Below are 14,172 nucleotides of genomic sequence, written 5' to 3' on the forward strand. Positions count from 1 at the left end.
TATGTCTGTGTGCATGTGTACTAAATGTGTAAATTAATGTAAGAAGTCCTGTTTATACAAACCTTTCAGTAATAAAGTATTAAAATATAGGCCTCCGGAGGAGAACCGCAATTACACTGACATATTCTTTTTTATTCATGCCTTTTTGTACAGAGGTTACATATGTATTTCAAATGCTACTGACAAATCATTTCCTAATTCCATGTAGCATTTAAAAATCACTCATGGATGTGACAGGAATCCTGTGATGCAAGTTGTTAGCCTAGGTGTGGCTTTGCTTGCTTCCCCATTTAAAATCTACTCTCTAAGAAGGAAGATATTTGAGTTTTCTTAACTTAGTAGTGCTAGATCAAGCTAAATTTCAAAGCTACTTGTACCATACCACTTCTAGCTCATTTGATATATCACAGAGATAGTCCCTGAGGGGATGTAAATTATGTTTATCTAATGGTTACTCATAGGGAAGAAGTAAGGATTAACAATCCTGATTTTGTGTAGGCTTACTATGAGCTAAGATACATGTCCCATTTTCCTGGGTAAGAACAGATTGAGAATAAGAACATCTCTATTGGAAAGTTCTAATTAGATAAAGGTAATTTGTGATATTAGTGCCATAGAAGTACCTAATATTAATATTTCTGTTCTTCTTTTTGACTGTATTTGCTCTGGCTATTCTAGTACTATAATAACAGTTTAGAATGAGGGTGTTAAATGAATGTTCATATGGAAAATATATTTTTAGAATTTACTCATCACAAAAATTAGTAGTTCCACAAGGAAATGATATTTAGATAATGTATCAATGGAGTTGCAACTGAGAATAATTAGATTAACTTGTGTCTTCTTTATTAGTATTCAGCAGTCACTCACAGTTTTAGTTCCACGTGTCTGGCCTTTTTTGCATCACACTATATCGTCAGTTCGAAGAGCAGCACTGGAAACTCTGTTTACATTATTATCAACACAGGACCAGGTAAGAAGGAATAATTATGTATAGTAATCTTAAAGTTTATATAAATTAATTTTACAAAATAAATCAGACCTTTAGATTATCCTTGTTACATATCCAAAGATCAGGAGAATACTGGACATAGTAGTAGAAATCGTATGGTAACCATGTAGACACATAAGGATATAATCACCAGGGCAGAACTATTTTAATATTTTGCTCTAGGTTGTATTCCTAGCACTTGGAATAGTGTTTAACACATAGGAGACCCTAAGTAAATATTTGTTGAGTGAAAGCTTGAATAGTCCCTTCTTGTCAAAACACCTGTTACAGTCACTCTTTGTTCTGTGTAGTTGATAATTTGATGGTTGGAAGAATCCATCTCAGGTTAGAAGGTCACATTTGAAGCTCTGTAGTACTTCTAAAGACTAACAGTGAAATTGCTTGGCACTTGCCTCCTTTTAAGGATTAGTCAATTTTAAGAAGCATGGTATTTCCAAGGATAGTATACTTCAGGAGTTGTAAGTCAAAATGCCTACAGAAATCAGGTAATATCAGTGTGTGAATGGAATCTGAGGTGAGCTGAGGAGTCCTTGCCCTGTGTATAAAAGGCTTCACATTCTGTTTTTAAAATAACCCTATAGGTCAAACAAAATACTAGAAATTAGGGAAATATCATAAGGAATCCATTCTTCTATAGTGCTGTTATTTATAGGTACTACAGTTTGAGCCAGTACTCTTTAAAGCAGTGGTTAATTTTTTTAGACATAGGTTATAATATAAATAAATGTCTCTTTTGGTTCAGTAACCATGTACTTCTATGTGATGAATTAGGAATATTCCACTTGCTTTCATCAGCAGCATGATACTGTGTTGCACTTCCATGAATTAGCATCTGTAAATTTTGTTTTGCATTATCTTTTTTGATTTTGTCTAATCAGATTCTTCTGAGGAAAAATGATCAGGTCTGTTTTATAATCCTCAGTTTGTCAGGCATGGGTTGATGCAACAAAACTGGCATGGGTTATTCTCAATTTTTACTTTATTTTTGTTTTAGTTTTGTTGTCGTCTTCTATGCACTTTATTGTTTCAGATCTTATATTTACGTCCTTGATCATTTGGAATTAATTTTTGTACATGGGGACAAGCTATAATCTAGTTTCATTCTTTTGCATGTGGCTTTCCAGTTTTCCCACCACTAATTCTTGAAGAGGCTTTCTTTTCCATTGTGTGTTTTTTTCTCCTTTGTTAAGAATCACTTGCTCATATACATGTGGTTTTATTTCTGGGCTCTCAGTTCTGTTCCATTAGTCTGTGTGTCTTTTTCTGCTAGTACCATGCTGTTTTAATAACCATTAGCTCTTTTGTATAATTTGAAGTCAGGTATTGTGATACTTTCCGCTTTGTTTTTTTTTCCTCAGAATAGCCTTGTCTATTCAGGGACTTTTTTAGTTCCATACAAATCTGATGATTTTTTTGTTCTGTTTCTTTAAAAAAATGACATTGAGATTTTGATGGGGATTGTTTTGGGTAATACGACCATTGCAACTATGTTGATTCTTCCAATCCATGAACAGGGATTATCTTTTCATGTCATTGTATCTTTTCAGTCTCTTAATAATGCTTTGTAGTTTTCAAATATAGTTGCTTCACATCCTTTGTTAAGTTTATCCTTAGGTGTTTTATTCTTTGGTTGCAATTGCAAAAGGAATTGTTTTTTTCATTACATTTTCTGAAATTTCATTGTTAGTATACAGGAAAGCAGTACATTTTTGTACATTGATTTTGTATGCTGCACCTTTATTTATTTATTGTTCCTAATAGTTTTTTTTGTGGAGTCTAGGATTTCCTATAAACAAAATCATGTCATCTGCAACAATCCAAACAAACAATTCAGTTAAAAAAATGGGCAGAGACCTGAATAGGTACTTATCCCCAGAAGACATGCAAATGGCCAACATTCCCAATTTGGATGTCTTTTATTTCTCTCTCTCTCTCTCTCTCTCTCATATTTTAAAATTTTTTTAATTTTATTTTTTTCCCCATTATTTTATTTCTTTCTCTTGCTTAATTGCTCTGGCTAGGACTTCCAGAGTTATGTTGAATAAGAGTGGTGAGTGTGGGCATCCTTGTCTTATTCCTGATTTTAGAGGCAAAACTTTCAGTTTTTCACCATTGAATATGTTAGCTGAGGGTTTGTCATATATGGTCTTTATTAAGTTGAGGTACTTTCCTTCTATACCCATTTTATTGAGTGCTGTAATCATAAATGAATGTTGTATGCTATCAAATGCTTTTTCTGCATTTATTAATAAGGTCATAAGATTTTTATCCTTTGTTTTGTTCATGTATATTACATTATCGGATTCTGTATATTAAGCCATCCTTGTGCCCTGAAATGAACCGCACTTGAGCATGATTTTTTTTTTAATGTATTGTTGTATTTGGCTTGCTAGTCTTTAGTTTAAGATTTTTGCATCTGTATTTTTCAGAGATAGTGGTCTGTTGTTTTCTTTGTTTTTTGGTTTATCCTTGCCAGGTTTTGGTGTCAGGGTTATGTTGGTTTCATAAAATGTGTTAGGAAGTATTGCCTCTTCTTCAATATTTTGGAAGAGTTTGAGAAGGATAACTATCAAATCTTCTTTGAATGTTTGGTTAGAATTCACTAATGAAGGCATCTGCTCCTAGACTTTTGTTTTTTTGGGAGGTTTTTGATGGTGGTTTCAATTTCCTCTCTGTTGATCTATTTAGATTTTCCAGTTCTCCATGATTCAATCTAAGAAGGTTATATATTTCTGGAACTTAGCACTTCTTCTAGATTATTGAATTTGGTGGCATATAATCTTTCATAATGGGTAGCCAAAAAGTCCGTTTAGTTTTTTCTGTAAACTAAAAGACACATTTTCATCTTCACCAGTAACGTTATAATTTGGATATTTTGAGTATGTTGGCTATCTCCCGTGTGGTATAACGTTGATTGTCCTCAATTATTGTCTCAATTTGATCAGTATCTGTGGATGCTATTTACTTGGAGAATCATTTTCCGCCCTTTCATTTTGAGTCTGTCTTTGTCTTTGCAGCTTAGATGTGTTTCCTGAAGGCAGCAAATGTTCAGGTTTTGTTTTTAAATCCAGTCTGCTACTCTGTGCCTTTTTATTGGTGAATATGGTTCATTTACATTTAGGGTAACTACTGATGTATGAGGATTTTTTTAAAGTATTTTATATATTTATTTTTAAAGGGAGCGGGGAGAAAGAGAGTGAAAGAAACATCGACATGTGGTGATACATTAGTAGGTTGCCTCTCACATGCCCCCAATTGGGGACCTTGCCCGCAGCCCAGGCATGTGCCCTGATTGGGCTTCAAACCAGCAACCTTTTGGTTTGCAGGCCGGCACTCAGTCCACTGAGCCATCTCAGGCAGGGCAGTGTATTAGGATTTTCTATGGCCATTTTATCTTTTGCTTTCTGATAGCTCTGTATATCCATTGGTTCCTTTTATTTATAAATATTTTATTTATTTCTTTTTAGAGAGAGGGGAAGGGAGGGAGAAAGAGAGGGAGGGAAACATCGATGTGATAGAGAAACACCGATTGATTGCCTTTTGAACATACCCCAACCTGAGACTGAACCCAGAACCCAGGCACCTGTCCTAACCGGTAATCAAACTGGCAATCTTTTGCTTTGCGGGATGACACCCAACCAACTGAGCCACTCTGGTCAAGGCTCCATTGGTTCTTTTCCTTTGTGTTTCTGTCTGTTTTTGTTTGGTGGTATTCCATACCTTGTTACTCTGTTTCCTCTTTTTTTTTCTTTTTTTTTTTTTAGGTTATGTGTCTCAGTGTTGAGGGTTTTTTGCATGTGTTTACCACTGAGTTTATAAAAAAGAAAATTTCATATACACAGTAGTCCTTTTCCTTTTGAATGCGTCTGATCTTCATCCTCCTTTGCAGATTTAGACCTTTACTCCCTCCACTTTTATGTTTTTTGTTCTCACAAATTGTCCCTGTTTATGCTGTAAGTTTGTTGGTGATCTTACTTGTAGTTTTGTGACCTTTTGTTCTTTGTTTCAGGTAGAATAACCCCCTTGAGTATTTCCTGCAGTGGAGATCCTCTGGTGATAAATTCCCTCAGATTCTGTATGACTGGAAAAGTCTTTATTCCTCCTTCGTAGCTAAAGGATAACTTTGCTGGATATTTTATTTTTGGCTGGTAATTTCTCTCCTTCAGTAGTTTGAGTATTTGGTCTCACTCTCTCCTGGCCTATAAAGTTTCTGCAGAGAAGTCTGATGATAGCCTATGACTTTCCTTTATAGGTTACTTTCTTCATTTCCCTGGCCCCCTTGAGAATTCTTTCTTTGCCAGTAACTTTTTAAAAAATTTTATTTATTGATACTAGAGAGAGAAACACAAAGAGAGAGAGAGGGAGGGGAAGGGGAAGAAAGAGAGACACATCAATTCGTTGTTCCACTTACTTGTTCATTCATTGGTTGCTTCCTGGATATGCCCTGACCAGGGATTGAACCTGCGATCTTGGTATATTGGGACAAGGCTGTAACCAACTGAGTTACCTGGCCAGGGCTCTTTGTCATTAATTTTTGACAATTTTACTATAATGTGCCTGGAGAAGGCCTTTTTCGATTGAGGTAATTAGGTGTCCTGCTTGCTTTTTGGATTAGAGGATCTAGCTCTTTGCATAGGTTTGAGAAGTTCTTACCAGATATTTGTTTGAAGAGGTTCTCTGTTCTCTTCCCCCTCTCTTCTTTGGTATGTCTATTGTTCTTATATTGCTCTTTCTGGTGGAACCAGATAGTTTTCATAGAGTTCATTCTTTTTTTTTTTTTAATGCTCAGTACTCTCTCTTCTTTCCCCTATGTCATTTCTAGATTTCTGTCTCCAGATTCACTAATTCTTTCATCCATCTGGTGCTCTCTTTTTCATATGCTTGCTAGTTCATTCGTGATCCCTTTTATTGAGTTCTTCAGTTCTGTAATTTCTGTTCCATTCTTTAAAAAAATTTTTTTTAATCCATACCCAAGGACAGTTTTTCATTGTTTTTTTAGAGAGAATGGAAGGGAGAGAGAAACATCGATTGGTTGCCTCCCATATGTGCCTGGACCAGGGAACAAATTTACAACCCTTCAGTTATGGGAAGACGCTTCAATCAACTGAATCACACTAGCCAGGGCAATATGTTTTATTGGTTTGTGGTGGCAGGGAGAGAGGAACATCCATGTGAGAGAGAAACATTGATCAGTTGCCTTCTGTATTCACCCAGACCTGGGATCAGATCTACAACCTTTATGGTACACAGACAGCACTCCAACCAACTGAGCCACCCTGCTAGGGCTGGGGTTTTTTTTTTTAATGTTTCAGTCTCTTTGGTAAAGTACTCGTTTTGTTCCTTTATTTGCTTTCTGGGCTCATTAAATTGAGTATATGTATTTTCTTGCATCTCTGTTTTTTCAGAACTGCCATCATGAATTCTCTCATTTAAATCACATATTTCCATGTCATTCAGTTTATTTTCTGGAGATTTTTCATTTTCTTTCCTAGCTGCTGTGCTGCCTTGGTTATTCATGGTAGTTGATATTTCCTTCTCTGTCTAGGCATCTGTACATTTATGGCATGTCTCTAGTAGATTGATATGAAGAAGCAGTGTTATTTTTCAATAGGTGGTGCTGAATCAGAAGCTTTTTGGCTCTCTTGCACTCCTCTGGCTTTTCAGATCCCCCTGGGGTGGTGGAAAATGGGAGCTGAGTGCCTCGCCTGTGAACAGGTTTTCCCAGTCCCAGGGGACCAACCTCATAGGAGAAAACATTGGACGATGGGGCTCCAAATCCATGAAATCCCAGTGCTGTCCTCTGCAGCTAGATGCTACCATCAGTGTAGCTATGATATGAGGCAGTGGGTTGGGCTGGGGGAACCCTCCCAACTTCTCAGTGGCTTTGCCCTCTCGATAATGGCAATCTCAGCCATCCACAGAGTCCCCCCATTCCCCAATACCAGGATCAGTAGCAGAGTTTGCCCTTTGCTCAGGGAAAAAATGATTCTGTAGTAGTACCAGTTCTGAGATTTGCTCCACAACCTACAAAGGGAGGCAAACTCTGGGAGGTTAAGAGGCAGTCAGGCTCTATGGCTTTCTGGAACGCTGATGCAGGGACAACTGTGGCCATATCTCTGTGTTGTGTCCTTGCCCAGGTCACTGGGCTCAGCTGCAGCTGGTGCTGCCCACCCCTGCAGGAATGCCCACCAAATCCCTCAGTTCCTCCTAGTTGAGGAGAGTTCCAGCCACAACCTGATTCCTCCCCTCTCCAGGGTGAGCCACACCATGGGCACCTGGCTGCACCTATGGCTTGGCTCAGCCCAGCACTTCTCCCTTCTTGCCTCCCCAATTTGCTTCCACTTGCCACCTTTAGATATTTCAATGTGCAGATCTCTCAGGTGTGTTTGTATGTTGAGCAAGGAATCCTTTGTTGAATCATAGCTATTTAAATTGTTCAGACTTCAAGGGGAGAGGCAAAGGGATCTCTCACACTACTATTTTTCTGATGTCATTTGAATTATTCCTTTTCAGTTGGCTTTTTCCTAGCTGTAAGTTGTGATTTCTCATTTTTGTTAGTCTTATAATGTGGTGTTTCCTGCCATGAATAGAAATTTTTTAAGATCACAAGATTGTTCCAAATCCCCTTCCAAATACTTTTTAGTCCTTAAATGATTGTTGATATTGGTAAATAAAATTATGGCCTCAGGATAGTTTTGGGGACCATTGATCAATTACTTGCAGACTGGTTAGTGATTTGTCATTGCCTACTACATTAGAATTAAATTCCTGTCTGCGTCTTCTGTTACTTGGTTCTTGTCAACCTTTTCTCCTATTTCCTAATATACAACCTGAAGTCTCCAAGAAAATTTTCCAAGTCTGCCCCTGAATCCCAACTGTAAGCATGTTACGTGCATTTTATCTGTACATGGCTCATTACCTGCCCCCTCCTTCATAACTATTATCTCCCTTTTTCCCCTCTCTGTTTCTTTCCTTCAGGGAACAGGTCAAACCTCTATGGCCACAAAGCTATTCTAGTTCTACAATTCACTTTGATTTGTTTTTTATCTGAACCATTGCTCAAAGTCATCATGCAATGAAACACTTACTTATTTAATGGTTATTGTTAATCTTGTGATCCCAGCAACATTATTTGCTTTCTGAGACATTATCAGAGTAAACGATGTCTAATGCTTTCTGATGCTTTTATCTGTTTTTGTATTCCCTTCCATGGCATAGCCTGATGGTTATTATTGATTGATTTGTAGCTACATGCAAACTCTTGTAATGCAAGTCTCTGATCTCTTGTCTTTAATTTTGAAATTCAAAGGTTTTTTTGGTAATTTGGGTTAACTTAAAGAACTCATTTGAGGAAAACACCATTCTTAAGAAAGGCTATTAATAAGTCTTCAGTCTCCTTAATATGTCTAATTTTAAATTTTTCTGCAGAAATATTAATATATTTTATTCAGGTGCTGCCTCAGATCCTATTGAGGATATTATGTAACAGACTATATACAATCTCATTATTATTCTAAAATTTGAAAAACACCAAATTTCAAAACAAATTTGTATCCGGGGAATTTTGACAAGAAATGATAGACCTGTGCTATTGATAAAGTCTGCCTGGACTTTAACTGGCCTTACTTTTTCTAAGCTGCTTTTTGTCACTATTTTTCCTTGTCAATGGTTTAATTAAACAGAGAATCTGGATTTTAACCTCAGCTCTTCCATTTGTTAACTCTATGACCTCAATCAAATTTATTTAACCCTTTTGACAATAATCCCTACCCAGACTTTCTTAGTGTTATAGGACCAAGTAAAATAATGTATATGAAAGTGCTTTAAGAATGTTAATGCTACACAAATCTAAATAATTAATAGTACAGATAGTGAGGACAATAATTAACACTTCTGTGAATTCTTTTATGACAGTTCATTATATTCTGTTGTTTAAGAATGATATTTAATTTTAATAATTATAATCCAAGCTATTACTGAGGGTGTACTCTATTCTGTGAACTGTTAATGTTATGAACTGATAAGAACTTTACATGGGATGGCTACTCCCATTCCTGTTTTGCAGATGAGGGAACTAATGATTAAAATAAAGCAACTTTCCCAAACTCACATAGCTATAAAACTCACGGTAAGCAGCTCAACTCAACTCAGAATTGGATCTAATTCTGGCTGGCATTCAGTTCTTTTTTTTTACTTTTATTTTTTGTTAAACATGTTTTATTTTTCAATTACAGTTATTTCAGGTGCACACCCCAGTGATCTCCCCAATGAGATCATTGTACCCATCTGACATCATACATAGTTATTAGAATATTATTGGCTATATTCCCTAGGCTGTACTTTACATCACCGTAACTGTTCTGTAACAACCAATTTGTACTTCTTACCTTCACCTTTTTCATCCATCCCCCCAATGACCATCTCATCTGACAACTGTCAAAATGTTCTCTGTATCTGTGAGTCTGTCTCTATTCTGCTTGTTTATTTTGTTTTGTGGATTCCATTATTGATAGGTATGTACTTATTGTCATATTATTGTTTATATTTTTTATCTTTTCGTATTAAAGAAGACCCTTTAACATTCTATTTAATACTGGTTTGGTGGTGATGAACTCCTTTAGCTTTTCTTTTTTTTTTAGTCCTTACTCAAGGATATGTTTATTGATTTTAGAAAGAGAGGAAGTTTGAGGGTGGAAGAGAGAGAGGGAAAAACATCGATTGGTTGCATCTCTTACACTCCCTGACCGGGTATCAAACCTGCAACCTTTTGGTGTATGAGATGATGTTCCAACCAACTGAGCTACTTCGCCAGGGCTCTGTTAGCTTTTTCTTGTCTGGGAGGCTCTTTAAATGTCCTTTGATTCTAAATGATAGCTTTCCAGGGAAGAGTAATCTTTGCAGGACCTTGCTTCTCCTTCACAAGGTTAGGAAAGTTTTCTGTTGTCATTTTTTCAAATAAGTTTTCAATTTCTTTTTCTCTTTCTTCTCCTCCCAGCACCCCCATTGGTATGCTTGAAGTTGTCCCAGAGGCTCCTTAACACTATCTTCATTTTTTGGATTCCTTTGTCTTTTGCTGTTCTCATTGGGTGTTTCTGCTTCCTTATCTGCAAATTTCTGCTTTGATCCTCTGCTTCATTTATTCCATTATTGATTCTCTGTAATGTAGTCTTCATTTCAGTTAATCTAACCTTCATTACAGATTGATTGTTTTTTGTGATTTCCATGTCCTTTTTCATGCTGTTGAAGTTTTCTCACTAAATCCATCTCTTCCCTTAAGTTAATTGAGCATCCTTATAACCATTATTTTGAATTCTGCATCTAGTACATTGCTTGTCTTCATTTTGTTCTTTTTCTGAGTTTATTTTGTTCTTTCATCTGAGACATGTTTCTTTGTCTCCCTGTATTTGTCAGCCTCCCTGTGTTTGTTTCTATGTGTTAGGTAGAGCTGCTACATCCCCTGGGCTTGGTAGAGTGGCCTTACATAGTAGGTGTCCTGAAGGGTCCAGTGGCACAGCCTCCAAGTTCAACCGGGCTGGGCATTCCAGGTGTCATACCCCTCCCGTGTGTTTCAGCTCCTTAGGGCTGTGTTCACCTTCCTGTTATAGTTGAGCCTTGATTGCTGTTGGCATTTTGATGGGAAGAATTTCCCCCAGTCTGACTAGCTTCAAGGACTGGCTGCAACCACTCTGGAAAATCAGCTGTGCAGGGTCCCAACCCACAGAGCAATACTTCAGCAGGGCTCTGGTTCCCACTGAGCCTGCCTCTTGAACGTGCCCATTGTGGAGGAGGTTGACTGGTGTTTGACGTGGTTTGAGAGTATTTACCTGGTGCACTGGCTCTTGGGCCTCTGAGGAGGTGCATGCCAAGGTCAGCCACCATCTGTGTTCTACTCAAGGCCTCCCAGCATGAGCTACAAAGCGATCTGCAGATGGCTGCTAATTGTGCTGGGCTTGGAGGTGCCCTGGAGAGGCCAAGGTGTGAAATCAAGGCCAGCTGCTGCTAGTGCTGGACCTGGGACCACTTAGTGAGAGGTATAGGCACAGCACACCAAGACCAGGTGCTGCTTGCTTATTTGAGAGATTTTAGGAAAGTCTGAAGCATGAACCAGGACAAGCCATTTGTATGGAAAAGCCACTGGAAATAGCTTGGGTGGGACCACCAATTGGATGGGACAGGTCTTAGGGAGTCACAGGGTTTGAGTGGGAGGGAAACAGTGATAACCAGGTTGATAGAGACTCAGATGTGGCTCAGCAAAAGAACAATGGCCTCTGCCAGAACTTCCCTCTGGGAGAAAGTTGCTTCTGCAGCTCTTGCCCTGATGCCAGATACTTCAGTTCCTCCCATATGTCCCTGGAGTTTTTTGAGCTGTTACCTCAGTGCTGGAATTAAAAAGGAGTGTGTCTGAGTAAGTTGTGCTCAGGTCCTTTGAGAGAAACACCTAAGGTCCCAGAAACCTGTCTCGCTCAGCCACAATTCCCATTGGTTTTTACAGTCAGAAGTTAAGGGGTCTTCTCTTTCTGGCACTGGAACCCTGGGCTGGAGGTCCTGGTGTCAGGCTGGGACCTCTCACTCCTTAGGGGGAATCTTTGCAGCCAAGATACCCCTCCTGATTATTATCCACCCCATGTGAGTGTGGGCTGGTGTGGGTGTGGGTGTTTTGCACCTCCGCTTCTCCTACCAGGAGGATGTGGCAGCTTGATGTGGCTGCTTCTTTATAGTCTTACTTGTAGGACTTCCGTTTGGCTAGATTTCAGGTGGTTCTGAATCTTGGTTGTTCTGTAGTTTAGTTCTTTTTTTTTTTTTTTAAGTATATTTTATTGATTATGTTGTTAATGTTGTCCCAATTTTTCCCCCTTTGCCCCCCTCCACCTGGTACCTCCCTTATCAAAAGCAATCCCCCTGCCTTAATTCATGTCCATGGGTCATGCGTAAGTTCTTTGGCTTTTCCATTTCCTATACTTTTCTTAACATCCCCCTGTCTGTTTTGTACCTACCAATTATGCTTCTTAACCCCCTGTACCTCCCCCCCCTTCTCCTCCCTCCCCCTCCCCACTGATAACCCTCCAAATGATCTCCATATCTATGATTCTGTTCCTGTTCTAGTTTTTTGCTTAGTTTGTTTTTGTTTTTTAGATTCAGTTTAAGGTTGTGAGTTTGGTGTCATTTTAATGTTCATAGCTTTGATCTTTTTCTTAAATAAGTCACTTGAATGTTTCATATAATAAGGGCTTGATGATGTTGAACATCTTTAGTTTTGCCTTTTCTGGAAAGCACTTTATCTGCTCTTCCATTCTAAATGATAGCTTTGCTGTATAAAGTAATCTGGGTTCTAGGTCCTTGCTTTTGAATATTTCTTGCCAGTCCCTTCTAGTCTGCAAAGTTTCTTTTAAGAAATTGGCTGACAGTCTTATGGGAACTCCTTTGCTGTTTATCTTTAACCTTTGGCATTTTAATGATGATATGTCTTGGTGTTGGGTCCAACTTGTTTGGGATTCTCTGTGCTTCCTGTACTTGTATGTGTATTTCCTTCACCAAAAAAGGGAATTTTTCATTTTTTCAAATAAGTTTTTAATTTCTTGCACTTCTTCTCTCCTTCTAGCATCGCTTATGATTTGGATGTTGGCACTTTTGGAGATGTCCCAGAGTCGTCTTATTTTATCTTTGTGTTGTTTTGTTTGTTTGTTTGTTTGTTTTTTGAATTCTTGTTTCTTAATTCTGTTGTGGTTGATTGTTTTTTTCCTTCTTATGTTCCAAATCATTGATTCGAACCCTGGGTTCCTTCTTTCATCTGTTGGTTCCCTCTGGGTTTTTCTTTATTTCACTTAGTGTAGCCTTCGTTTCTTCCCTTGTGCTTTTGCTGTACTCAGTGAGATCTCTAAGCATCCTTATCACCAGTGTTTTGGACCCTGCATCTGTTAGGCTGGCTAGCTCCATTTTGCTTAGTTCTTTTCTGGGGTTTTGTTCTGTTCTTTCATTTGGGCCATATTTCTTTGTCTCCTCGATTTGGCAGCCTGCCTGTGTTTGTTTCTGTATATTGGGTAGGGCTGCTTTGACTCTCTGTCTTAGCACACCTGATAGGTTGTGTGGGGCTGACCCTTAGATATTTGCCAGGGTGGGGCAACTCCTTTCACTGCTTTCTGGCTCTGTGTGGGGGGAGGCGTTAGAAAGGGAACAATGCTGCTGAAGCTTGCTTGGCACTCATCCGTTTCCAGTCACTTCACCCCTTCCCATGTTGCAACTGGCGCCCCTCCTGCTGCTGCCCCCAAGGTGTTTCCCAGAGTGGATGGGTTTGGGGCCCTTTAAACGGCCTCTTCCGAGAGACCAGCAGTTTTTTCTGCCACCCCAACCCCCACTGATTTTCACAACCAGAGTCAGATGTTATGAGGCTTTATTACTCGGCACAAAAACCCTGGGCTGTGCAGTCTGGCCTGAGGCTGGGATCACTTGCTTCCTCGCTACCCGTCCTGATTTTATCCACAACGTGTGAATGTGGGACTGCCCATTCGACCAGCTGCCTCACCACCACCATACCACATCCTCTCCACCCCCGGCTCACCATTCCCACCCTCCTACCCTAGCTTCTTTGTTTGTTGAACTTCCATACAGTTCAATTTTCCGGCAGTTCTGGGGGTTTTTTGTTTTGAGGTTAGTTGTGATTCTTCTTATGGTTGTGCAAGGAGGTGAAGCATATCTACCTATGCCTCCATCTTGACCAGAAGTCCTGTAGTTTAGTTCTTAATTTTACATGGAGATAAAATGAATTGTGTTTATTAAATTGTTTTCCCACTTCTGAATATGAAGTCATCTTAAGTACAAAGTGAAAAAATGAACCTCATTTCTAAATTACTAGTAACTCTGTTCTGGTTTTAGTTTTTAAGCTTTCAACCTATTCCCCTCAGTAATTCCAGGATAATTTAGTAGGCTAACCTTGGATGTAGCTCAGTGCATTTATACCTTATAAAGACTGATACTTCTGTTCCCTTGAAAGTACTTTTGATTATCTTCAGTAATTTTTGTTTTGTTTTGTAAATGTTTTATTTATTTATTTTAGAGAGATGGGAAGGGAGGGAGAAACAGAGGGAGGGAAACATCGATGTGCGAGAGATATATCAATTGGTTGCTTCTCGCCTTCCCTCACCTGGAGACCTGGCCTACAACCC

At 38.7% G+C, this 14,172-nt stretch overlaps 1 protein-coding gene across 1 annotated transcript in view; it reads left to right on the forward strand.

The window, feature by feature from the left end:
- The window catches only part of BTAF1 (B-TFIID TATA-box binding protein associated factor 1), a 102,222-nt gene that overhangs the window by 40,730 nt on the left and 47,320 nt on the right, over positions 1-14,172 (forward strand). Inside the window, exon 14 of the mRNA XM_054572850.1 lies at positions 853-973. Within this exon, the coding sequence (XP_054428825.1) occupies positions 853-973 (121 nt within the window). The remainder of the gene's footprint in view (positions 1-852; positions 974-14,172) is intronic.

The sequence above is a fragment of the Pteronotus mesoamericanus genome, unplaced genomic scaffold, assembly GCF_021234165.1.
Source record: "Pteronotus mesoamericanus isolate MK-2021 breed Mesoamerican mustached bat unplaced genomic scaffold, CSHL_Meso_final contig_24, whole genome shotgun sequence".
Classification (NCBI taxonomy): Eukaryota; Metazoa; Chordata; class Mammalia; order Chiroptera; family Mormoopidae; genus Pteronotus; species Pteronotus mesoamericanus.